The sequence below is a fragment of the Ambystoma mexicanum genome, chromosome 9 (genome assembly GCF_040938575.1).
Source record: "Ambystoma mexicanum isolate Mex_15411 chromosome 9, UKY_AmexF1_1, whole genome shotgun sequence".
Taxonomy (NCBI): Eukaryota; Metazoa; Chordata; class Amphibia; order Caudata; family Ambystomatidae; genus Ambystoma; species Ambystoma mexicanum.
Genome location: NC_090931.1, coordinates 1,113,644,457 through 1,113,670,438, shown reverse-complemented (window position 1 = coordinate 1,113,670,438; position 25,982 = coordinate 1,113,644,457). Strand labels below are relative to the sequence as shown.

General features: G+C 47.3%; 1 protein-coding gene across 4 annotated transcripts in view; it reads right to left on the bottom strand.

Annotated features, from left to right (window-relative positions):
* Positions 1-24,685, bottom strand: part of CACNB4 (calcium voltage-gated channel auxiliary subunit beta 4) — a 1,461,524-nt gene extending 1,436,839 nt beyond the window's left edge. The window contains exons 1-2 of one of the 4 annotated variants that reach the window (XM_069616452.1): positions 24,274-24,685; positions 23,726-23,809 (exon numbers count right to left, since the gene is read on the bottom strand). In XM_069616452.1, the coding sequence (XP_069472553.1) occupies positions 23,726-23,809; positions 24,274-24,336 (147 nt within the window). In that variant the 5' untranslated portion in view covers positions 24,337-24,685. The remainder of the gene's footprint in view (positions 1-23,725; positions 23,810-24,273) is intronic. The other 3 variants (XM_069616451.1, XM_069616454.1, XM_069616453.1) reach the window with 3 other exon arrangements.
* Between the last annotated feature and the right edge of the window lie 1,297 nt (positions 24,686-25,982).

Below are 25,982 nucleotides of genomic sequence, written 5' to 3'. Positions count from 1 at the left end.
AAGGTCCACTTTACATATTGAATACAGCTTTGGCTGTCCTTCACATGGAAAGTCTCCATCATTTGTTCAAACAACTCTAAGTGCTCCCAAACAGAATACTTAGCGTTCTTATGGTAAGGCGTGATGACGCTCCTGATCGCCTTAATCTGCTTTAAAGGGTCCTTAAGCAAGGCCCTTTTTGTCTTATTGGCCCTTTTGGTCCGGGTAACCCTGGTCCAATCGTCCTCGGACTCAGAGGCACTGCTCCCAGAGGTTCCTGTCTGCTCTTCCAGGTTTTCCCGGATTCTGCGAGCCTGGGAATGGCTGGCAGAATGTGGGGACCTGGTCTCCTGTGTCCTGCGCAGTTCAGAGGAGTCTTCAGATTCCTCCTTGCTGCCAGGATTTGATGGGTACCCCCTCCACTGACCTAACTGGGCAGAGGTTTTCAGGATGCCCTTAATGGGCCTACTCTCCTGGGGTTCCCCATTGAACTGTACTGTACTTGGGTGCCCATACCCGGATGCCCACCCCTCCATTCCTGAGTGGTACTGGCCTATGAGCCCCATACTCTTAGCTGCATAGTAATCTGCCATCCCTGCAGCCCTGTGCTCATGTGCGCCAGGGGACATGGGGGTGGCAGAGTCCAGGGACTGAGAGGTATGAGGGCCTCTGGTACTAGTGCTCCTGAGGTTATGCTCCGGAGTTTCCCTTTCCCAGCGAACCTCATCTCTATCCGCCCCTGCTCCCTGTTGCAATGCAAGAGCCTGCATTTGTGCTTTCAGTTCCTCTGTTAAGGCCTTACTCGACTCTATCAGTCTCTCCTGCATCGCTACCTGTTGTTGGAGCCTATCATTGTGTTGGCAGAGAGCCTCATTCTCTCTCTGTGCTTCCTGATTGGTCCTGGAGTACTGGGCCAGTCTTGGCTGCAGGAGGGTTACCTCCTGGGCAATGTCCCTATTGGCCTGCTCCTTTCTTGCCAAAGCCTCTTCCACCCTCCTGGTGTGCTCTAACGAGTTCTGGTGTTCTTTTTGGAGGTCACCCAGTCCCTGGTGGGCCAGGTGATTTTCTTCCATTTTTCTTTTTAAATGGCAGACTTCCTGGCCTAAGGCGTCTCTTTCCTGACTAAGAGCCTGCATTTGTGCCGCCAGGTCGTCCCTTTGCGGTTGAAGGGCACCAGCTTTTTGGCGCTCCTCATCAAACTCTGCCTGGGTATCCAGGTCTTTCAGAATTAGTTTGTTGCTCTCTGCCTTCTCTCTATCTAGGTGACTTTGCAGGGTGACTACCTGCTCAGCACATGCCCTATTGAAGTCTAGCTGTTGCTCCAGCTTTTTCTGGTTTTGCAGTAGGGAGTCCAAACCTTCTTGGTATTCCTTCTGCAAGGCCAGAAATCTGGTATCCTGTTCTACCTTTTCCTGTTGCAGCACATCCATATCCTTCTTTATTTTAATGATGTGCTGCCTACTATCATCTTCTGACTCCTGGCTCCTCTGCAGCCTCTGCTCAGAAGAGACCAGGTCAGATTGGACCTTCTCTAACGCCATCTGTTGCCTATTTGCCAGATTTTGGCTTTCAGCACATCTATCCTGCATGTCTCCCATATATAGGTACAGGTATGCTGCTATCCTGGCAATCTTATTGTGTTCCTCTTTGGCTTTAGGAGCCATATATAGTTCACTCAGGGCCACATGTAAGGGACCCTGATCTCTAGATATATCTGACCCTGTTTCAGTGACCTGTTGTGTGATGGCCTGCAACCACACATCCTGGCCCTGTTCGGTCCATTCACCTCTCACAAATAGCTTATGCAAGAGGTGCTCTCTGGCTATTTTCATGTCTACTAAGGTCGTCATTCTAGAGATTGGTCTCTGTCCTGACTTACAGAAGTTTGTATTTTATTTTTGCAGAACAGAACTTTTCTTGGAGTGTCCCTTTTGAGGAATGCTTCACAGCGTAATGCAGCGTGGTGATCCGACCGGATGTGTGTATCCCGTCAGTTAGCACACTGTATTAAGCTGCACAAGTGGTATTCTAACCCAAACGTCCGGCTCGAGCCCCCAATTTGTAAGAGGATTCAATTCAGCACTACAGCTAAGTTAATGCCTAGTCTAGAATACTGAATGAAAACCCTTATTGATATATCTTTATGTCCAGTTCATGCGTTCTGGATGACTACCCCTATATAACACCCCTCTCTTGGAATCCCCCTGACCCCACTGAGCCAAGAAGTAGTTCTGTTTTGCAAGTTAAAAGGTTTATTTGATAAATTAAACAATAGATATATTATATCACGCTTTATAATAAATTAATAATTGAATAGCACACTTAATCTGATATGATAAAGATCAACAACGGAGAATCTGGCACTAGCACACTTCTTATAATCACTAATGAGTTGACATGAAATGGATAAGGTAGCACACTGGTAAATAGGAACAAAAGTATAATGTGGTAGAGGATGCTTTATGTAAGCTCAGGTGGATGCAATATTCAATGAATGCAGTACAGAAAATACTTAATATGATTTCAACAAAACAATGTAATCACTTTTCTCTGGCAATCCCCTCCCCCCCTTGATGCAAGGCAAGGAGATGGAAGGAAGCACACAGTTCACAGAAATGCAATCAACTGTAATTCAGTTCAATCCAGCAAGCTTAGACTACATAAGTTTGAAAACACAGGCCCAAATTGCTTTGATATGTGCTGGCAATGAATTAAAAAGTATGCTAAAATACTTTTAATTCCCTTTCAGAGGTTCAGGGTGATTGGTATCTAGTTAATATTAGTCCAGGCTCACACTAGCAATGATTCAGGAATGGTTTTATAAGGCAAACGATTTTCTGGCAAATGGAAGGCAAGCAGCAGCTGATTTTACATGTGGAGAAATTTGCAAATCGCGGTAAAATTTGCGGATGCGCCGAGCGCTATTACAGAGGAACCACAAGGACTATCTCTATCGTTTTGGGGTCCTAGGAAAGCCTAGGATCTCAGCTTCAAAATGAGAGTTACTGCAAGTCTCTAGCACAAACGGTTACAGAGTTATGACCGATTTAATAGAGGTCGTTTTTGGTTTTGCAAATTTTAAACGCAGCACTTTTTCAGTTTTAAAATGATGGCAGGATAACACAATTTCTAAGCTACAGTTCTACTTAGGTTAAATAGATTGAATTAGATGAATTTAAACTAAGAGATTGGTTCTACACAGTTCTGCTGGGTACTCACACTATATTCTTGAATTAAATGGGCCTCGTCACGGATCTGGTCAGGGTTTTAAACTGGACTCTGGTCTGGTCTGGCCTCTGCACTTCACAGTGATCTGGGTCAGCTCTCTCTGCTGGTCTGGGTCTCTCTGGGTACAGCACTGCTTTCTCTCTGGTCTGGTCTCTTAGTTCTGGATAGATTGAAGTCTCTAGTTTGGCTCTCTGGAGGTTTGATGGAGGTAAGTATGGATTTTTCCGGCAGAGCGTCCCGCTGCAGATGGAATTGAAGGTCCCTATCTGTCCTGTCTGTCTGCTTTTATGTGTTTAGAATGTGGGTGTGTTCTAGCATCACTGACCCTACCTCTCTCTCAGCTTCTAATTGGTCAAACTTCCATTTATCATTTGATTGGGGAATGAACTGTGAGTCAGAGGGATGTCATTTTATGGCTTGCAGATAGGACACTCCTCTGTCATCTTGCACGCATTCTATATTTGATAATAAAAGACATATTTCACAGTTACACAGTTGCTTGAAATTACATATACATGGTGTGGCTGAATTTAGCCATGTCTCTGTCCAAATCTGCTGTTTCTAAGAGCTTGCATTCAGAAATGGCACATAATTGACTTTTTAACTGATTTTTCAATTTCTGACATTGACCCAACTTTACATACATGTGTGCAGGGAGTGTGGACATTAACTGATGAAGTTTCAGATTTTTAACATGCATACATTTAGAGTAATATCCACTTTTCCGCTAAAACCCCCCTGAACACGCCACCGGGTCGAAAAACCTCTTAAAATGTGGGCAGAAAAATCACAAGAATTATGGTATCATTTATAAAATTTTCACATGTCCGCTCTATGAGTTATTCATCTTTTTAAAGTTATGTTCTGGCTCCAAAGGGGTGTGGTTTACCCTCAGCACAAGGTTGAATTTCTGGTTTTTCCAGTTCTGCCAAGCCAGCTTGCTCTCACAGGCAGTGCTCCTCCCCTTTCCTCAGGAGGAAGCCACTTTTTACGACCATTTACGACTCCTGCCAATAAAACATTTGCCTGAGCCAGGACAGGGCTTTGTTCACTTTCCTGCAGAGCACAGGTAATTCAATTATCAGATAGATGGCATATCCTTAGTGTGAGCAGCAAAAGGGCAGCTAGGCCTGGGAACACAGCTGTGACTCAAGTTTCACTCCTGATGGGGGTAGTTGCCAGGCAAATTGGAATCTCTTTAAGCTGTCATTTCTGTTCCCCAGTTTCTGCATTCAAATAAAACTAAACATTTTCACATATGCAGCTAGAAGGCTGATTCTAAGTTTAAAACTATGACATTTAAACAATTGCAACCTATGTGACACTCAAAAGTAGGTCACTCAGTCAATTTAAACATTTAGATTTTTTTTAGTGTCTTTCAGTCCAAATTTACTTAAACTGCTGAAATCCACAGCGCAGCCAGTCTTGTTATAAACCTTCAAGTCACTTCAGAATATAACTTTACATTGTATCCACCTCTCAGTAAGTCTTTCTTTCGCTTGCTTTGGGTTCATTTATTCAGTTTTGCAAAAAGTAAAATCTGGTGTTGTTTTAAAATGCCGGCTTTTGGATAGTGGTGAGTACTGGTACTGCACCCATTTTTGGGATTTAACAAATGAATTCCCCACAATTCTAAGTTGCATTTGGCAATCAGCATTGCCATTCCCAATGCTTTCAGACTACTGTGCGGGTAGTCCAATGGTGGTTTTAGGCAGTGTCCTTCTGTGCCCATAACATCGGCAAAAATGAGTGGCAGCCTATTCTTCATGCATTTCCCTGTGCATTTTCTGGGAAGCTCTGGCCATCATGAGGTTTTCCATGTCAGTACTGCACAGTTTTGAGGTAGGGCTCGGATGCATGGGTAAATACATCCCACATTATCCACACTTTCCAAGTTCAACTATACCACAGGATGATATTATTCACACCTTCTAAATTCAACTATAACACAGGTTGATATTATCCACACTTTCCAAGTTCAACTATACCACAGGATGAGATTATTCACACTTTCTAGGTTCAACTATATCACTGGGTGAGATTATTCACACTTTCTAGGTTCAACTATATCACTGGGTGAGATTATTCACACGTTTTAGGTTCAACTATACCACAGGATGAGATTATTCACACTTTTGAGGTTCAACTATATCACTGGGTGAGATTATTCACACTTTTTAGGTTCAACTATACCACAGGATGATTTTATTCACACTCTCCAAGTACAACTATACCACAGGATGATATTACTCACACCTTCCAAGTTCAACTATACCACAGGATGATATTATTCATACCTTCTAAGTTCAATTATACCACAGTTAGGGACGCATTCTAAGTTCAGTTATACCACAGGATGACTAATCACACTTTCTAAGTTTACCTATACTACAGGATGATGTTATTCACACTTTCTAAGTTTGCCCCACCGTTAGGTACACTTTCTAAGTTCAACTGAACCACAGGATGATATTATTCACACCTTCTATGTTCAATTATACCACTGGGTGAGATTATTCACAGATTCCAAGTTCCACTATACCACAGGATGATATTATTCACACTTTCCAAGTTCAGTTATACCACAGTTAGGCACACTTTCTAATTCGGTTGTAGCACAGGATGATTTATTCACTTTCGAAGTTCAGTCATACCACAGTTAGGCACACTTTCTAATTTAGTTGTAGCACAGGATGATATTATCCACACTTTCCAAGTTCAACTATACCACAGGATAATATTATTCACACCTTCTAAGTTCAGTTATACCACAGTTAGGGACGCATTCTAAGTTCAAATATATACTACAGGTTGATATTATTCACACCTTCTAAATTCAATTATACCACTGGGTGAGATTATTCACACTTTCCAAATTGAGTTATACCACAGTTAGGCACACTTTCTAATTCGGTTGTAGCACAGGATGATACTATCTACACTTTCCAGGTTCAGTTATACCACAGTTAGGCACGCTTTCTAATTCGGTTGTAGCACAGGATGATATTATCCACACTTTCCAGGTTCAGTTATACCACAGTTAGGCACACTTTCTAATTAGGTTGTAGCACAGGATGATATTATTCACACTTTCTAAGTACAACTATACCACAAGGTGATATTATTCACAGATTCCAAATTCAACCATACCACAGCATGATATTATTTACAGTTTCTAAGTTCAGTTATACCACAGTTAGGGACACATTCTAAGTTCAGCTATACCACAGGTTGATATTATCCACACTTTCCAAGTTCGACTATACCACAAGAGGATATTATTCACACTTTCTAAGTACAACTATACCACAAGGTGATATTATTCACAATTCCAAGTTCAACTATACCACAGTATGATATTATTTACACTTTCTAAATTCAGTTATACCACAGTTAGGGACGTATTCTAAGTTCAATTATACCACAGGATGATTAATCACACTTTCTAATTTCAACTGAACCACAGGATGATATTATTCACACTTTCTAAATTCAGTTGTATTACATGAAGAGATTATTCACAGATTCTAAGTTCAGTTATACCACAGGTATGCTATTATGCGCACTTTCTAAAATCAACTTTGCCATTTTATTATTATTTTATATATTTTACTTACCAATCCCTGTATGGTTGACATTTTATCATTAAAATGCTGTCAATGAGGGCACCAGGGAGTGCAGGCAGAATGGCTGCCCAAGCCAAGAACTCTGTCACCTGCCCTGGCGACTTGTGGGGTTCATGTTCAGTCGGGGCACCCAAGACTCCTGAAAGGAGGGCCCCTAAGCATCGGAGGTGGTGAGGCAGCAAAGATGCAGAGGTGGAGTTGCGTAGTCCCTGCACTGACAGTTCTGAGAGAGGATCGACGGGAAGAGGAGCTGAGGTGTTAACAGAGGACGCGCATTCCAGCAGCTAAGGCGGCAACGGAATGTGGTCGAAGAGGCCCCCAGTCGGAGGAACGGCCCATCGTTGAGGAAGAGGAAGGGGCCATAGGAGCGGGGCCCCCGGAGCATTGCTCTGTGGATCGGCTATCGGTCCTGACTGCGAGGGGAAGCAACAGCGAAACCAGTGCAGCATCGGCTGGGCTGTGAGTGAAGGATGGTGGGGCTGTGAAGGTGGCCAGCCCATAAGGAGGTGAAGCAGAAGCAGAAAGCACCCCGGGGTGTTGCGCGGGGCCTCGCCCTGATGCAGGTCTGATGCGGGGTGCCACTAAAGCCTGGGAAGCAGCAAACCAGGAGCGGAGGGGCAATCAGAGGGCTCCCAGATCAGGTGGAGGTGTCCCAGGCGCAGCAGACAAGCAGCACCCCAGGTTGGTGTACTCAGAGGGAGCCGCTGGGCCTATTTGCTGGTTGGAGGAGGCGGAGAGCTCTGCAGTAAAGGACACAAAGTCACTGGAGCAGGCCTGATTGAGACGTTCTGTGTGAGGCTGCCACAGGGCATGCAGTAAGTGAGACAGTCCACCAACAACTGGCAGGCCGAGGCCATGAAAGGTCACAGATATTTCTGATCCTGAAGCGGCAGATGAGTAACGTGCTGAAAGAGTGCTAGAGTTGGTCCACAGGTCAGGGAGATCAGTGCAACCACTAGAGTACCTGCACCTTTGTAACTGACCCCCTACAAGGCCTCCACCTTCGGGGCCGGCGGCCACCACTGTGCACGCTGGGTCATCCTATCTGTGTGCCCAGACAACCGAGGGTGCATTGTGGGGCCCAATGGGAAGACAGCCATGGGTGCCCGCTGGAGGTCATGGTAGCAGGCAGGCCCCCCTCAGGCTGATTGACAGAAGCGGCCCAGTGGTGCATGGTGAGAGCTGAATGAGGATTAAGTAACCCGGTGGTGAATAGCGGGGGAGCCCCTGCTGGGGTGGAAACCAGTGCGAGACCCCTGGGCCGGTGGTACAGCAGAACCTCCCTGCTAAGCAGGGGCAGTGTGGAGTGGGTCGAACTATGGAGGGAGCCTGGGGAGTAGGACAGGATCTGAGAGCCCCAGCGAGGTGGTTGCCTGACAAAGGAGGGGCGCAGTGGAGGAGATCAGCTTGACCTTGTGTGCCCGTAGTCATTGAGGACTGAAGAGGGTAAAGAGGGGGATCACCTTGGCCTTAGTGTGTTCTGGCACCTTGACCGGACAGGGAAGGACACAGGTGGATGAGCTGGAGAGGTGCCCTTGCGCAGTATCGTTACCAGGACAGTGCGAAGATGGAGAAAGCCAAGGGTGATGGGGGACCGCACCCCTGCTCCGCAGAGATCAGTACAATTAAAAGTGATATCCAGAGCATCCTGGAAGTGATAAGAGGAATGCTAATGGATATAGGTGCGAATGTGGCAGATCTCTCAGCAAAGATGATTACAAAGACCTGGAGGGGAATCCTAGAGGCGCAGACAGAGGCCCGTTTCTTGGAGGTGGAAAGAATGGAAGAGGAACAGCAACTCAAGGTGGACGATATTGAGAACCGGAAGAGGTAGAACAACCTTCGATTCTTCGGACTGCAGGAGACAGAAGGGGAATCCCCGCCCCCCAGGGCCTGGAGCAAAAGATCCAAGAAATAATAGGAATGGTCCTTGGCTCCAAAGAGGGTGAGCGGGTAACCCTGGACAGAGTGCACCATGCTGGGGGAGGGAATAGAGGGACGCGCTAGATCCTGGCACGGTTGCACTAGCGACACAGTGAAAATCCTAAAGAGGGCACGATGTATGGGTGACAGAGTACAGAGACTCAAGGCTGGCCATTTTTCAGGACCTGTCAGCCCACACACTTCTAAGACACAAGAAATGCAGGCCCCTCACCAGGTGGCTCCAGGTCAAGGGGGTGAAGTACAGATCAGGCTACCCATTTGCGTTGGTGTTTAAGTAAGAGGGGAGAGATACAACCTAGTCACGGAGGAGATCAAGTGTGTCATGGAGGATCCGAAGTGGAACCCACCTAGAGGAGGGTGACCTCACTGAGAGCCCCAAGGACCGAAAACTGCATTGGGAAGGAGCAAAGTCCACGGGGCTGGAACATTTCAGAAACTTAACACCCCATCACCACAGAGAGACGACACATGAAAGGAGGTACAGAGGGTGGTGCTAACCCTAATGTTCTTTGATAGGCCCTGGCCTTGCCTATGGTGTCCTCCAACTTCCCGGTCAAGAGGGAGGGGGCGGGAAGGGGGTGGCGCCTGTTCACTGTGAGTCCCAGAGTTCGCATTTGGTGTTGGTGGTTGGGGTGTTGGGAGGGGTGGAGAGTGAAAGGGGGATTGTTCGGGGAGTTGGAGGGGGTTACAGTGATGTCGGATCTGTTGGGATTAGGGTGGGAATATGGGCAGCACTGTGGGAACGGGGTGCGATAGGCGGTGACGGGGGTGGGTAGCGCAGCCAGGGAAGGGGATGTATCCCTGGTGGTCCAGCTGGTGTGGCCGGGATGATCAGAACACGCAGTCGAATACCTCAGTTAGGGGCCGGGGGGGGCGTAAGGGGGAGGCGAGGTGGGAGGGGAAATGGGAGCTGGGACTTCATGCAGTGGTTAACACAGAAGAGGCGGGTAGGTTGTTTATTGGGGATCGGAAGGACATTTGGCGAAAGGTGATGAAGGGCTATGGATGAGTTAAGGGTGGACACGTTAAATGTAAGGGGGCTGAACTCCCAAAATAAGAGATTGTTAACCAGCAATACGTTCCACAGGCAGTGATTGGCAATCCTCTTTCTCCAACAGACCCACTATAAGCAGGGGGTTGAGTAGGATATAGGCAAGACCTATTGGGCCTCTCACAGGGACCACAACAAGGAGGGGGTCGGTACCTTATTAGGCAAAGCCTTTCGGGTGATGGAAATCCAGATCAAGAGTGGGTTTGGGGGCTGATTCCTGGGGATAAAGGGCCTATATGAAGGAGTAAGGGTCACACTGCCCACGCTATACGCGCCCAATGCTGGGCAGGTGAGATTCCTGCGCCAGATATTTGTGATGATGGAAGGCTCGGCAGAGGGGCCACAATCCTGGGGGGTTATTTTAATCTAGTGGCCGAGAGTGGCGGCTAAGGAAATTATTGACTTTCAAAATCTCTGCAAGACTACTACTGGCCAGACGACTGGTGGGATAATTTCCCAGGGTCAGGGGGCTATATGTTCTTCTCTACCCCACACCAGTCCTATAGAGGATAGATCTGTTGTTGGTCCCACGGCAGCAGGCAGGTGAGGGTGGTAAGGGGATCTAAAGTTGAGGTAATAACTTGGTCTGGTCACAAGCTGGTGTTGTCAGAGTGGAGGCTGATGAAACCACCTTGGCGGGAGCCGCGCTGGAGGTGCAAAGACACCCTGGTGAGAGACCACGTATTCCGGATGTTCCTGGCTAGGAAGATAGGGGCGTATTTTGAAACTATAAAAACTGGGAGGTGAACATGGCCACGGTATGGGAGGCGGCTAAGGCCACGTTCAGGGGACTGCTCATTGCGGAAGGGGCATGGAACGAAAATGGAAAGGGGGCTGGTTGAGGCAAGAATCAGAGAGGAACTGAAAGCTTTAAAAATTCAGCTGGTCCAAAAGGACAGTGACAGGGCGAGGCGCCTAGGAGATGAGGGACAAAAGGCAGGAGCTCCACTCAGTGTCAATAGGCGAGGTGGTGAAGAGGATGAGATTTACGTGGCAAAGACACTATGAACGGGGGATGCGGTTGCCACACTCCTGGCGAATAGGGTGAGGGGATGCAGGGCGGAGAGTAGACAAGAAACACATGCCGATGGAGGTGTGGTAGAGATAGGAGAGGACATCCCTGCTCAGTTTGATGCATACTATTGCAACCTCTATGCCAGCCCAGTAGAGGCATCATGAGAGGAGGTGCGTGGCTACCAGATAGTGTGCAGCTCCCCAAACTCACAGTGGCGGAAAGTGAGGCGCTTGAGAAGGAGGTAAAGTGGGAAGAAGTGTTGGGGCGATACAAAAGCTAAAGGCAGGCAAGGTCCCTGGGGTGGACGGGTTCACTACAGATTTCTACAAACAGAACAAGCCCCTCCTGGCAGCACTTCTGGCCAAGTTGTTTAACTTTATTGTTGGGCAGGGCAATATGCCCCCGATGTTCCTGCGGGCCTTAATAAAAGGGATCCCAAAACAAGGAAGGGCCATGCCAACTGCGCCTTGTACAGGACTACCTCACTACTAAATGTGGACGCCAAAATCTTTGCCAGGGTGCTCGCGTTGCACCTGGAGTCCTGCCTCCCTTGACTGATTTACGTAGATCAGACAGGCTTCATTATGCGTAGGCAAGGTGCCAACAACTTGAATATGATACTTCACATTCTCAACACGCCGGTGGTGGCGAGAGGGCGGTCCCTGCTTCTGGCCTTAGATGCAGAGAAGACTTTCGATCGGGTGAGTTGGGTCTTCATGGGGGAGGTCCTCTCGGCCATAGGGATGGGCCCGAGATGGAGGGGGTGGATCGCGGCTCTATACTCTGAACCAACAACCAGGGTAGTGGTGAACAGGGCTTGTTGCAGGCCTTCCCATTACAGAGTGGTATGAGACAGGGGAGTCCGCTCTCCCCATTGCAGTATGCACTGGTTATAGAGCCGTGGGCTGTGGGGGTGAGGAGAGATGAGGGAATAAGGGGGGTCCCAATAGGGGGTTAATGTGCAAGAACAGTCTCTGCGCAGATGACACCCTGCTCTACATCACTAAACTGGTGCAATCTGTGCCACACTTACTGAAAAGTTGAGCAGAATACGGGGGACTTATCAGTCTTTAAAGAGGGAATACATCAATGTAACTGCTATTCCAGGTGCAAGAGGACTCTTCCTGGTACTTGGGGGTGCAGGTGTCAAGCCAATACAGAGATCTCTTTCCTAAGAACTACCTGCCATTATGGTCGGCGGTGCAGAAAGACATGGAGAGGTGGGCAAGGTTGAAGCTTTCGTGGATGGCCCACCTAAACTGTATCAAAATGGTGGTGTCACCCAAGTTCCTATTCTTATTCCAAATGCTCCTGGTGGTGGTCCTGCGGTCCTTTCTTGATGACGTCAAAGCAGCCTTGTTGAAGTTCCTATGGGCTGGGAAGGACCCAAGCTTAGAATCACCTACAGGGCATTGACTCTGCCGATGGAGGAGGGGGAATGGGGTTCCCGGATCTCTCGACCTACTATAAGGCGGCCCAGCTTCATGTCTTGGTGGATCATCTAGACCTGCTCTCTGACAAGCAATGGGTGCCAATGGACAATACGATCCTGGCCCCTGTCTCCCTGGGAGAACCACCCGGTTCTAGAAGTCCCGTGGTCCCTTTGGAAGGAGGTGGTTGTCTACATGGCAGTCGGCCCTGAGTTGTATATGGACCCCGCCCTTGCGGGACAGGGATGTACAGCCGCTGGCATTCCAGCTTTGGTATGAAGCAGGACCAGTCATATGTGGGAAGGGGGGCTTTCATCTCACTAGATAGGTTGGAGGAGTGTCTGGGTGTTGGAAAGCTGTTGGTATTCCGCTAACTACAGCTAAAAGGAGTGCTGATGGGTGGTCAATGGGGTGAGAACCTGCAGAGGGGATTGACGAACTTTGAGCAGCTCCTGCTCACGAAGGTGGACTCGAGGGGGCGTATTGTTCAGTTGTGTAGGGTGATACTGTTGGGGGGCACCCAGGGACCCACTCCCAGCCAGAATCAGATGGGGAGAAGATGTGGAAGGACATTGATGATGCCTTATGGGCGCTGATGTGTAGAAGAGTCTCTCGCTCGACGGTCTCTCTGAAATACAGACAGCAGGCCCTGAAACTGTTGCACAGTTGGCACTACCCACCAGCAGTGATAGTCAAGATGTGGAAGGGGTATGACTCACACTGTTGAAGTGTCACCTGGTGAAGGGGGACTACAGTCATATCTGGCGGGGCTGCTCTAGATTACAAGCTTACTGGAGGGAGGTTCAGTTGCACATCAAAGGGGTTGATGGGATTCATAGGGAGCTCTCGCCATGGTTTCTCCTCTTTGGGGTGTGGCTAGAGGAGGAAGATGAGGTGGAAGATGTGCATATGTTACGGTTATGTTGGTGGCCACTAGATGCTTATCTGCCAAGCTGTGAAAGAGCCAGCGAGAGCGTGTGGAAAGGGAATGGGTGGCGAAGGTTTGAGCCATATATGAAATGGATTTCCTTACACATCTTCTGGATGAGTCCCGGACCAATATCAAAGGTCTATGGGTGCCCTTTTTTGAGATTATGGCCAGTGATTAATGCAGGGGAGAAGAAACTCATGGTGGGGTTGGGTGGGAAGGGTTGAATATGAAGGCGTTTGGTCGTCGCAGCTTACAGCCGCAGATGCCACTTGGAAAAGGTAACTCACGGTGCAACAGCTATAAAATCAGCCCTAAGACCTTGAAACTGTCTATCCGGAGGGGTTGAACGCCCTTGGTATGATCCTTTTGTAGTTGAATGGCAACTGCTGCATTGGGAAATAGAGGGGGAGGGAAAGGGGAGGAGAGTGTGGACGGGATCGACTGTTGGGAAGGGTGTTATGTCGGGTTGGTTTTTGATGGGGGATTAGTACTGTTTGGTAGTGTATTATTTGAAATGCCAATAAAGTTCAATTTTGGAGAGAAAAAAAATAATGTCAGCAATTTGATCGTCTGTTGATTTTCGGCAGTAACATGAAATTCAGCTTCTCTTGTGTCATTCCTCGTAGATCACCCCTCTCTACATAGCTCCCGTAATGCTTATACCAAAGCCTGGGCCTAGTTGCTAGAAAACGTTGGTCAGATGCATGAAGACAATGTTCAATTATGATCAGTACAGGAGAAAATGAAAGAACCCCAAAAAATGTAATTGAATGACTTGCGCTAAAGGATGACTGGATGATCAGTGGCAATCTCTGATTGAATGGCTCAGAGACTGAATTCCCCCGTCGTGCAGCTTACTGAGCAGGCATGCTTGCCATTTTGCACGGCCATATTCATTGGCTAACAATCTTGCTAATTTTAAACAAAGAACCCAGGTCCTCACTCCGATTCCAGCCTGTCTTCCACACCTCAAATCAGAAACTTGACTATTGAATACGCCAAAATAATACCTCCTCTCTTAGAGTAACAGCAGGGCCGGCCTTCAAGGCAGCAGCGCCCTGGGCCAGGGCGCTGCTGCCTCTATGGCCCAGGGCGCGGCCCCCCTCCCTGCGCGCCCCTGGTTGACAATGGACGAGGCAGGGGGGCAGGAGCGCCACATTTGTTTTGTGCCAGGGAGGTAATCATCATGTGAATAGGGTGCTGGTGCTTTGCATCAGCACCATATTGTTATTAAATGCGCCCCGCTGCCACCGGCGCATTTAATAACAAAACTGCACCAGCCGTACCTTCGCCCACTACACCAGCTCGGGAGAGCCCTTCAAGGACTCCCCCGACTTGGCGTGGCAGGGGAGGGCTAATGATGCCCTGGGGGGCATGGCAACTCGGCAGTGGCCCGGCCCACCCTCCCTTAAGGCTGGATCGGTGTTACAGCACTGTACAAGTCTAATACACCAAGAAATCCTGACTAAATTGGACTACTGCAACAGTTTATATGGTGATTTACCAAAGAAATTACAACTCATCCTGCACTGGAGCTCTAACAGAGTCAGCCTGCCTAATCCCAAACTTAAGAAACCATGACCATATATATCTGTAGCTTTGAAACCTTCCTATTGGGAGCCTTTTAAGAAAAAACTGAGATAAAAAAAACTGTGCATCACGCACAAAGCGTGTTGGGGGTCAAGGCCTAAAATACATTTCATTACATATAAACTTATGAGGTACCAAAGCAGAACTTTTGTTCATCAACAGCAGGTAAATCGACTCAGTCCAGAATCAGAAATGGAAGTGTTCTTGATAGAATTTCATCACACCTTGAACCCACTCTTCGGAACATAATTCTGTGACTGGAGAAAATCATCTAAAGGTCTGCAAGACCCTTAAAACCATCCAGTACAAACAGGCGTTCCTGTATTGTCAACAATTTTTTACAACCTCTTGCTTCATGAGGTGTGTTGACAAATGAGTCTGATTAATGTCTAACATTGGCTAATGGGCCCGATAGACAATGCTGGCTTACAGTTCTCGTTACATGTAATACAAGCTCAAATGAATGATAATGTTTCAATACTACTTGATGTGGCAGTTTACTGTTTTGCACGGGTTAATGGACCCAATTAATGACATGTTCAGCCTAATTGGGCGATTACTGCCAGAGTAGCTGATGAGGCCAATTACTGCACAATACAATACAATAATATAATCGCATTATCCCGCCATTTGCCTCTACTCTGTTCCCTGGGCTTACACAAAACTTGACCCTACCCAGAGCAAATCTGTGAGACTGAGCTACAACCTAAAAACCTTTGATCTCACTTGGTCTGCACTTTCCCACCTTTATAGACTCCATATTGCATCCTGAATCAAATTCAAGCTTCTCTGCATGGCTCACAAAGCATTCCATGACCACCAAGGCACTTCCTATGTCAAGAAACCCATCCATGTATACTAGCTTGCAAGACCAATCAGAAAATCAGACTCTGTACTGCTAATTGTCCGAAAATATTCAAATCCTGCCTTGTTTGCTTTTCAAGCTCCTACCCTTGGACTTCATTACCCTCCTTCTGAAGGTTCCCATAGACTTTACTAATCTCACTTGCATTTTATTATCCATCTCCGACTCCTCTCCTCCTGCCACTCTCACCTCTGACACCACCTGACTCTCCCTTGGCTCCTGGATATGAGGCGTCTGTGCTGCAGCAGATTACGTTGGTGCACTACAAAAATCATAAATAGATGAATAATACTGTAAAACACTTGCTGGTGTGCCTGAATACTGAAGTATATTGCCTGATGTGGCGATGACTGACAACCTGGTCATTACTGCCCACTAGTGGTGGGGGTGAGTGATCACTGCTGAGTACTATAAGATGGTGATAATTACTGTCCAAACGTGGCTGGTGGGCCTTATCCCTGCCCAAAAATGGCTGATGGGGAGGATTGCAGATCAATAAGGGATGGCTCAGGTCTGATTGAGGGGAAAACTACCCGAACCTATGCAAAATGATTACTGGTGCAAGAATGTATGGTATTGTAAAAATGATCTTTGTGCCATGCCAGGGTTGTCATGAAACTCCATTTGTATTGGTAGAAGAGCTATTTAACTGCGAGATGGATACTGGAGGCATGGCCTTAACCACAGAGAGATAGAGCATCAGGGTGTGAAGCTGAGAGCGGGTCAATGATGTCCTCTTGGAAACCCCTGTTCTGGGCAGGGGAAAGACCTGAGATGTGATGCCCTCTATTTAGAAGAACGATAGGTTGTGGTAATATGTGAGGGCTAGGGCATAAGGGACAAAAAAAGTCTTTCATAGTGTGGACTGGAATTTAGGGTAGCTCGGAACAAAAATAACATTAAAAATGCAAACTTTGTGTCTTTTATTCCAAAAACTACTTGAGCTAAGCCTAACAACCCCCTTCACAATTCCAAGCTCAATCCATTTGCTTGACCAATGAAAGATTGTCGACTGGTATTCAATGATTGCTCCAGGCCTGCTTCTTTTACTAGTGCAATGCTTCACACAGTGCGTACCGAATGGGGGAGGGGGGTGCAATTTAGCCCCCCAGTGGCTCTTTTACAGCACAACCGGGACATTTGACAGTGGGACACATCTCCCATGCCGAACTTGAAAGGTGTCCTGCTGGCAGGACAATGAGGGTGCCGAGCACAGTGTTTCTGCTCAGCACCCTCACTGTCCTGGCACAGAACATTACAATGGGAGCCTTTAGACATTGGAGGGAGAGGGGAATATAATCTGGGACTTTTGTCCCTTAAGAAATGTGAATGATCGAAGGAAGAAGGGTGCACAATGCTGCATGAGCTATGAAATAATTCCTATCGCTTTAAAACCGAAGGGGGATTTGTTAGGCTCACATTAATCTGCATGATGCTATTGTAACTTTGCTTGCAGGATGGGGAGAAACAAAATAATGCCATACTCATATTGCTCAACATATTTATATGACAATGTATATAATGTATAGTTTGTTTATTATTCAAGGCTAGTTTATTATGTAATGTGGTTTGCTTTTAAGGCATTGCTATAAATAAAGTATTATTCAAGCACATGAAAGGCAAGGCAAAACCTTAATAAATATCTATGTCAGCTAAACCTAGGAAGATGCTTAAATTGTCCAATCCCAGTTTCACCATTTAACCAAAGTGTGTGATTCTGGGCAAATCATTTCATCACACTATGTCTTATGTGCAGCTCCGAAAGTGAATCACTTCATAGCTTATGTTAATAAATCATGCTGTTATAAAAAGAAAGTCTAATGGCTATGGAGTTGCTCCACATATAATAATAGTGCAAATCAGGTATTTTGCACCACAAACTACTTCAACGCTCTGCTCGCAGGGACCACCAAACGCAACCTCAGCAAACTGCGAGTTATTCATAATAACACCCTCCACGCTGTCCAAGGCCTTTTGAAATGCGAACACATCTCAGCGGCCAGAAGAAAGGCACACTGGCTCCCGATTCGTGAACGCATTTAATTCAAAACTCTCTCCGTCGCCACCGATGCCTCTCAAACCCAGCCCCGGCAAACCTCTCACAAAGACTTATAAAAACGAACTCATCAAGGCCTATACACTTAACCAACTGCCACGCTTCACTGTTCTCAGATACAAACACACAAGAGCAGGAGGCTCCAGTTTCCCAGTCACTGTCGCCAAGATGTGGAACTCCCTGCCGCTCACCCTTCACGCTGAGCCCTCTTATTGAACCTTCAGAAAACATTTTAAAATGTGGCTATTAATCTAAGCAATCTGTCATTTTGTATTGTAACCGGTGCCTAGAGGCCCGCGGGTTAACCGCACTATAAATGCAAAATAAATAAATACAGTTATTTGCCACTTGGCTTACTTATGGCAACTTATTCTAAAGTCAGTTCGATGGGGCCTCCAAGTATCCAAGACTGATATGACATGATAGTTTATTTATATAGCGCCTATACACAATGTGTTTCACAGCGCTTCAAGGCAAGGGAGGGAACAAGGGAAAATACAATGACATTCTTACAGGCCATGAACAGTAGAGATGTGAAATTAACTATTGTACTCGGCCTGGCGACATTTCAGATACTGCGAGAGGCAAGAGCTAAGACATAGATAAGGAAGGGAGGGGGAGAGTGGAAAGGAAAAGGAAACAGACAGGCGACTACCGTACTAGGCCTGACGACATTTCTGGTAGAGCCGGAGAAAACAAAAGGTGAGGTAGATGCGTGCAAAAAGGAAGGGGAGGAACAAAACAAACGACTATCGTACTAGGCCTGACAACATTTCAGATAGTGCTGGAGGTGGTGTGTGGGAGGAAAAAAACAAGTAAGGGGAGGGGGAGGAGACAGGCGAGGTTGCTATCATACTAGGTCCAGGGACAATTCTGAAAGAGTAAGTGCATAGAAGAAAGTAAGGGGAGGGAAGGAAAAGGGAGAAAGGCAGAGAAGGAGTTAACAGAGTAAGCAGTCAAAAAGAGTGGAGAAGCAAGAGGGGAGAGCAAGATTCAGGGCCATCATGAGAAAGGGTGACGCACCGTTAATCAATGAAGCCCATAAAAGTCAAATTCAGCATTGGGCACAAGACGGTGTTGGTGAAACCAAAATGTATCAGGACAGACTCCTGCAGAAGTAGGCTGGAGAGGGGGGTGGTGGAGCAGGGTGGAAGATTCAAGCAAAACAGGCAACGCCTGTGTGCGAGAAGGGGCGGGGGCACAGGGGAACATCACGGAGGACCAGAGGGGTGAAGATGGCCTTTGGGGACAGAGGGAGTAAACACATGTTGGTGCATGCTTACCTGCTGTCTGAGCAGGGGTTCGAACCCTGGATCCTCCTGGTCTGAACAGGTCCAAACAGAAATTGCCCTTTTCTTCATCAGCCCTTTGCTTCGGGCGCCCGGGCAAGAGACGGCCTTGATCTAAGAGTTAAGAGCAGCAAGGAAAAGGCGGGGCTAGGAAGGTGGGCAGTGCTTAGGCCAGGTGACCTAGATCCACATGCACCTGCTCCCCATCTGCAAAGGAAAAGAGGCTGGAGGGCTCATAAAATAGGGAAAAAGAGCGGCAACCAGGAAAGCACAAGGTGGGTGGGGCTTGCGAAGTGGGGGCAAAAGAGCAACAACCAGGAAGGCACCATGTGGGCGGTGCTTAGGCCAGGTGACCAAGATCCACTTGCACCTGCTCCCCTTCTGCAAAGGAAGAGAGGCTGGAGGGCTCCTTAAGTAGGGAAAAAGAGTGGTTACCAGGAAGGCACCAGGTGGGCGGGGCTTAGGTGAGGTGATGATGCTCCTTGTAATGTCCTTTTCTGTGAAGTCACTTCTGTTGGTGCAAGCCATATGCAGATTTAGAGGTTTGCATGTATTTTGCCCCACAGAGCCTGGACAGAGCTCTAATAGATGAGTTTCCTGCATCTGTAATGGTCCTGCAGTTTTATTTGTTTTCTTATGTATATGTGTTAAAATGCCATCTGCTACTAATGTTACCAAAAATGCTGATTCGGTGGGGTGACGGGGTGCGAATGAGCCCGCAAGGAATCACGTGCACTGCATTTGGAGGGAAAAGTAGCAGGACTTTTTTTGTGGGCTGCCCCCCACACCTCTCCACACTTTTACAATGCTACATACTCCCCTGGCTTCACCTTTTCAACGTGATCAAAATGTGGGGGCAGGACAACATGACTTCCCTGCCCTGTGCCTCAGTTCCCACATCTAAACAAATTGGGACTTCCCTCGATCAGGCCAACTAGCAGGATTAAGCATTGCACGACATGACATGGACATTAGATGCAGTATGAGCTAACATGGCTTCCTCCGCTGTGTATGGAAATAGACAGTGTACAAAGAAGTGTGGTAGACAATGAAATGCCAAACCTTGCATATCATGATTGGTATCCTGGACATGTAGTACAATAAAGCCTTTCCCCGACTAGGGGCCTGATTACCAGAAGCTTTTAACAATGGTGCAATCCCAATGGAAGCTCCAAAAATGTATTCCTGGCCCATCGTGTTGTGAGTTAATTTGGAATATCACCAATAAGTGTCTGAGTCCATCTCTGATCAACTGGGAAAAAACCCTTATAAAAAGGTGATTCTTTTTATTTATTGTGTATTGATTTGAAAACCAGGGATGCCATTTTTTATCAGAAATTCCTCAAATACATTTACAGATGGTGGAGGCAGTCCCATGAAGGGTGCCTGTACAATAGCACAAAGATGAGAACAAATGGTGAGCCAGTTTATGAGGGTGTAAAAAAGTAGTATATACCAGGGACAAAACAAACAGAAGAAACATATGTAAGAAAATAGGTGACTTACAAAGGTAACATTAGCATAAGGGGGCAAAAGTTTCAAACTAAAGAGTAGTACTTCTGTCAATATACAAAATTATATCATTAACCATCAGTGGAGAGAGTGTTGAGGTCATGTAGGGTGGTTGGGGAGAGGGAATTGTGAGGTGCTTTTTTAGCTAGTAATTGAAGCTTAAACTGAGCTTTGAAGAGCTCCACTATGGGGCTGACTTTTATTGTGATGGGCAGTGGGTTTCAGTGAAGTTGGGCAAGTAGGAAGAAAGAGTGGAAGCCAAAGGAGGCACAGGTAGGGTATTGGCAGAGATGGAAGTGTTATATAAATCCATGGTACGCCGTACCACGAGTTAATTTGCTTTTTACAGAGCGTACCATTAGTTCAAAGGCTCAAGAAAAGCATGCTGGACGTTTCTCTTTCTTTCTGCAGAGCCAAATATAGAATCGGCCCAGGCCGGATATACAAGCCCTGGCTCTGCAGGTCGTTTAGATGCTCAGGTTGCAAAAACATTTCTTTTATCAGCGGCAGAGCCTTTCGTGCGTCTTTTATCAGCGGCAGAGCCTTTCGTGCGCATGATGGAACATTTCCAACTCAAAGGGCTCGCAAAACACCAGTTACCTTGCAACTCTGTAATAGTTAAAGTAACCAACACAAAGCGACCATTTAAAGATGTGCATATATCCGTAATATTTAGTATCTTGACATGCAAACAAATATTAGTTGCTTTAAGTCACTAATCAAATGTTTTCTACATAATGAATAACAATGAGCTTGCGGTTTATGACAGAGTCTGCATATATATCTTTGTTTATTACACAACTTATATTATTACATGTCTTAAATTGCTGAAATACAGTGGGGTTACCTAGATTTTTCAGGTTGGCCTTATTTTGCATTCTGGGGGTTATAGTTTACCATTCAGAATGTGAAAATTAAAGCCACAATGCTATTCGTTTGGCTTAACATGTTGCTATATGGATTTACATGTTGTCATGTTGCTTTATTATGGAATGTGTGTGTTTTTTGTAAGTAAACTCTATAAGACATTATTACCGTAGACCTTGAAATCCAACAATATGAGCCAAAGTGTGTGATCCTAGTCACCCCACCCCACCTACCTCTCCACCCCCACACACACTTTACAACCGCACCACGCCCCCGTCATCTGTCCAACCCTCCTGCTCCCTCCTTTTTGCATGCTGACAGAGTACCACTAGTTCCTTTTTTCTACTTCCATCACTGAGTGTGGGACTGCGAGGTTGAGTGCAGAGGATGATCGGAGGTAACAAGGTGGTGTGTAAACTGAGATACAATAGAACAGGTACTAAGAGCAAGACCATTCATAACTTTGTAGCCTAGAATAAGGAACTTGAAAAGGGAGTGCTTGTGCACGAACAGGTAACCAGCATGTTGTTGATAGAGGGGGAGGGTCTGGCTAGGTTATAGAGTGCAGGTAGCAAAGTTGACCAGTCTGCACCTGTGCAATATAATGCTTGGTGCGTAGTTACCGACATTGTGCTTTTACTCTGATTACTTAAACGTTGCCTTTCTGCAGAATAGCTCCAGTTGCACGAAACCCTTTTGTCAGTCTCTATGGTCCATAACACCCTAAATAGTGGAACTTGCCATTCAGTGTGAATGTATGCGTTGATGCAGTGTTCGACTCGGCCCATGATGCTATAAAGCCCAGCAATGTCTTAAACAAGTCTTTAGAATCAGGCACAGGTTGGTTGCAGACACTGACCAGCTGATAGGGGAGGACCCAGGAGAGGCCACGTGCCACACTATGGGGCGCACACTCCTTTCCCCGTGGCATAACCAAGAAATTGAAAATCGAGTCATAAAAAGGTATTTTATGTTCGAATGGAAATTAAATTTGTAAAACAGGTAGTAACGGACTGGATTCAGAAGACAGTTTGTCCTGGTGCATGTAACGTAACGACTCCAAACCTAGAAAGAGCGTGCTGGACTCGTTGCTGCAAATAATGAGCAATGTGTATGCAAAAAAAACCTTTAAAGTGTCTTACAGAATGACTCATCATGTCTTCATTGAAATGCATGCGTTGTGTTCTAGCTGTTTCGGTTCACTGTTCTCTGTAAAGGATGGTTTGGAGGGGCATATTGCATCAGTGACACAAACAACCCAGAAACTAGGAACATTCGAGAAAGGGCGTCAATGATAAAACATTTTTTTTTAAAAGGGCACACAATATATATTTAGATCAGCGCTGACTAGGGTCAATCTGAAACGGCACTGATGCCAGCGGATAAAGTCAATCAGAAGCACTTTCTACAACTGACTTCAACCAACAATGTAGAGCGCAATTGTTGACGCCTCACTTCCCACCTAACGATTGCAACTAAAGGGGTCATTCTAAAATGTTATTGGTACATTCTGCAGAACATAAGGCCTCGGTATTTAACAATAGCCTGAAATGTGTAGACTAACCTTTCCGAATATTAACAGTGAAGTGTGTATCCTTTTGATGCGATCACAGGGCAATGCAGCGATGCGAAAGGTGTGAGGTTCAGAGACAAGTCATCAAACTCTTGCATTACAGTAAATCCATGTCTATAACGCGGTCTTATTTGCGTGCTGCATGAAAGTACGAAGAGGGCGGGGCGGTGGAGGGTATCCCTTGCGGATTTAACCACAAATGCCAAGGTCACCTTTAATGGCCCAATTAAAAGTTCCTTCTCCTGTAGATGAAAGCGTGCCAAAACAAGACCTCCCCTAAAACAATCGTTAGTCGAACAAAACCATCCGCCAGCCGAAACAGCATTTTAGTCGGACGTGCAGGTAGGGGAACCCATTTTAAAATATAGTCGTGCGTGGATAATCCTGCTTCGAACTAAGCAAGCGTTGGATAAGTGACATGTAAACACCGTTTGTTAATGTAGTCATGGTGTTAACATGGGAACTTTTCGCCGACCACAAACAAAATAAGACAATCACGATTCATGAGAGTCCCATCCCCGTCCTCACGGCATAAGTCGAAGAGACGTATTTGATGTGAAAATAAAAGGCATGGCCCAGCTCCCCAATTACAGGCACTGAGTGGGCACAGGGGGGGTCCACACTGCTCTTGGCAGGTGCACTGGCCACAGGGAGGCGGGCGTCTGGGGGCTTCTTCTCTCGCGTGCGCCGCACGGCAGCGCCTGCCTGCAGCCGTCTCCTAGAGAGGTGCAGGCGGCGGGCGTGACGGGCTGGGGGGTGCGCGTCCTACCTGTCTGATGATGAAGCTGGTGGAAGTGGTGCTGCCATCCGACCTCTTCAGCCGGCTCCTCCTGGACGAGGTGCCCCGGGAAACCTGAAGTGGAGCAAGGGGGAGAGGGGGGGGGAGAGAGAGAGAGGTGAGCGCTGCCCCCCGGTCCCGCAGAGCGCGCGCAGCCGGCGCCGACACCTCTGCCCAGCGCCTTTCCACTTTCCGGCTGCCCGGGGGTCTACACCACAGCCGCGCTGGGCTTCGCGACCTGGAAGCAGAGCGGTCGCCACCCGCCGCCTCCCTCCCGCGACTGACGCATATTCAATAAAACATTAAACTCCCAAACTCCTGTCCTTATTGGAATCCAGGTCATGCCCACCATGAGAGAGCGCCTGCCCGGTGCTGAGGGGAGAGCGGCGCGAGGGAGCCGCGCGCGCGGCGCTCCCGCCGGCACCCCACGCTCGGCGCGCAAAGCGTCGCTCGCGCTCCCCGGCTGCTGGCGCCAGCGGGCGGGCAGGCGGGCGGCCGGCCGGCCCTGGAGGCTGAGGTGCGCACCCGCCCAGCCTTACCTGGAAGATGGGAGTGTGGGCCCCCTCGACAGGCCCGCTCTTGGAGTGAGGGGCTCTGGACATGGTCACGGCAGCATGTCGCCCTCGGCAGCGGGGATGCTGAGGAGGAATCCGGGGAAAGAGGAGGGCGGGAGGGATGCTGGAGCAAGCAATCAGCGCCTACTTTCGCGGCTCCCCCGCCACCGCTGCCATCTTCGGCACAGGGGGCGCTGTAGGCGAGGAGGGGGCTGGGCGGGCAGGGGCAGTGGGCGGGCTCGGGGAGGTGCCTGCCTGGACCGGCGCTCAGCCCTTTAATGGGACAATCCCCATAACTGGATCATTTCCCTTACTTAAAGAAGCTGGGAAATGCATTGTTATTGTTCTCTCTTAGAAATCGCCCATGAGGGCTACACAATCCCATCGCCACACAACCTGCCTGCCTACTGAAGGTCTCTGACCTCTGTGAGGGCACTGGCCCATGGGACAACTCGTGCTGATTTCTCTGCACGCCTGCGCCCCTCTGTTTAGTGCAAATCAACGCGCATTGTTCATTTGGTCCCAGAAAATCTCCCATCATGTATTTCTGAACCAGTACAGCAGTGCAAAATCAGTGCTGCCACCACTGTTTTATCTGATGGAAGTTCACTCTTAAAAATACTATTTTTCGCCACCTGCTGGCTCCTAAGTTCCCTTTTACATAGATAACTTTCTGGTGTCAGCATATGTCATATGACCAGACCTCTGACTCATCGTACTTTGCAATGGTTTGGCAAACATGAAGTCAGAAACTTGATAGCACCCCTATATACCATCATCCTTTCATAACAAAGCAACTTTAACACATTACGATTTTGATATTGACATTTCGGATTCCCCACCCCACAACGTGATGCAGTCTAGGTACCCATCACATGCCAGGTAGTTCCTCATGTGCCAAAGCAGTGGCATGTCATGTCTAGATTAACAGGGGTAGCCTCTTTTGCCTAGATTGCATTGCAGACACCGTTTCAAATGTCCAGCCACTGCATCACACGAAAAGCTATACATACGTATGGGTAAAGACTCAAATAGCCAATAAATACAAATAAATAAAGACTCAGATGCCAGAAATATCTTCAAATGCCCACGTTTAGAATCATATGCGTTGCCAAGCTAAGCACACGCTAATATGACAGTTTCTACATTTTCACAAAAAAAGTGCCAGTCTTGGCAATGCAGTATTAAGTTCGGCACATGTAGGAGACAGGCCAACCTTTTCCCCCATGTGAATCTACTGCATACTAGCATCAGTCTTGGATTCAGTTCGATCAGAATCAGTGTTGGGATTGCCCAGACCCGACCCCCCCAAACCCCACATTTTTTCGACTCAATTCCACTTACTATCTTTTCTCTAAATTGACTTTTTCGGGAAGGTTCACAAGCATCACGCAGTAAGTAATATTCCATTGGCCGAGAAATCCTTCACAGCCAAGCAAGCCGTCTCCTTCATGGCTCCCGCCTCTGGAATTGTCTCCCGCTTTCTCTGCAGTTCTTCCATAAGGAATTGAAAACGCTTTTTCACACATATCTAATTGCTGTATTGCCAATGTACTGGTATCCTTTATCTGTTAATATCACATATTTATCGCTGTTATTATTGCTGGGCAGCACTCCACATGCCCTCAGGCAAGGTTTGCGCTACATCAAATATCTTATAAAACTTATGATTAATTAATCTTACATACCACCTT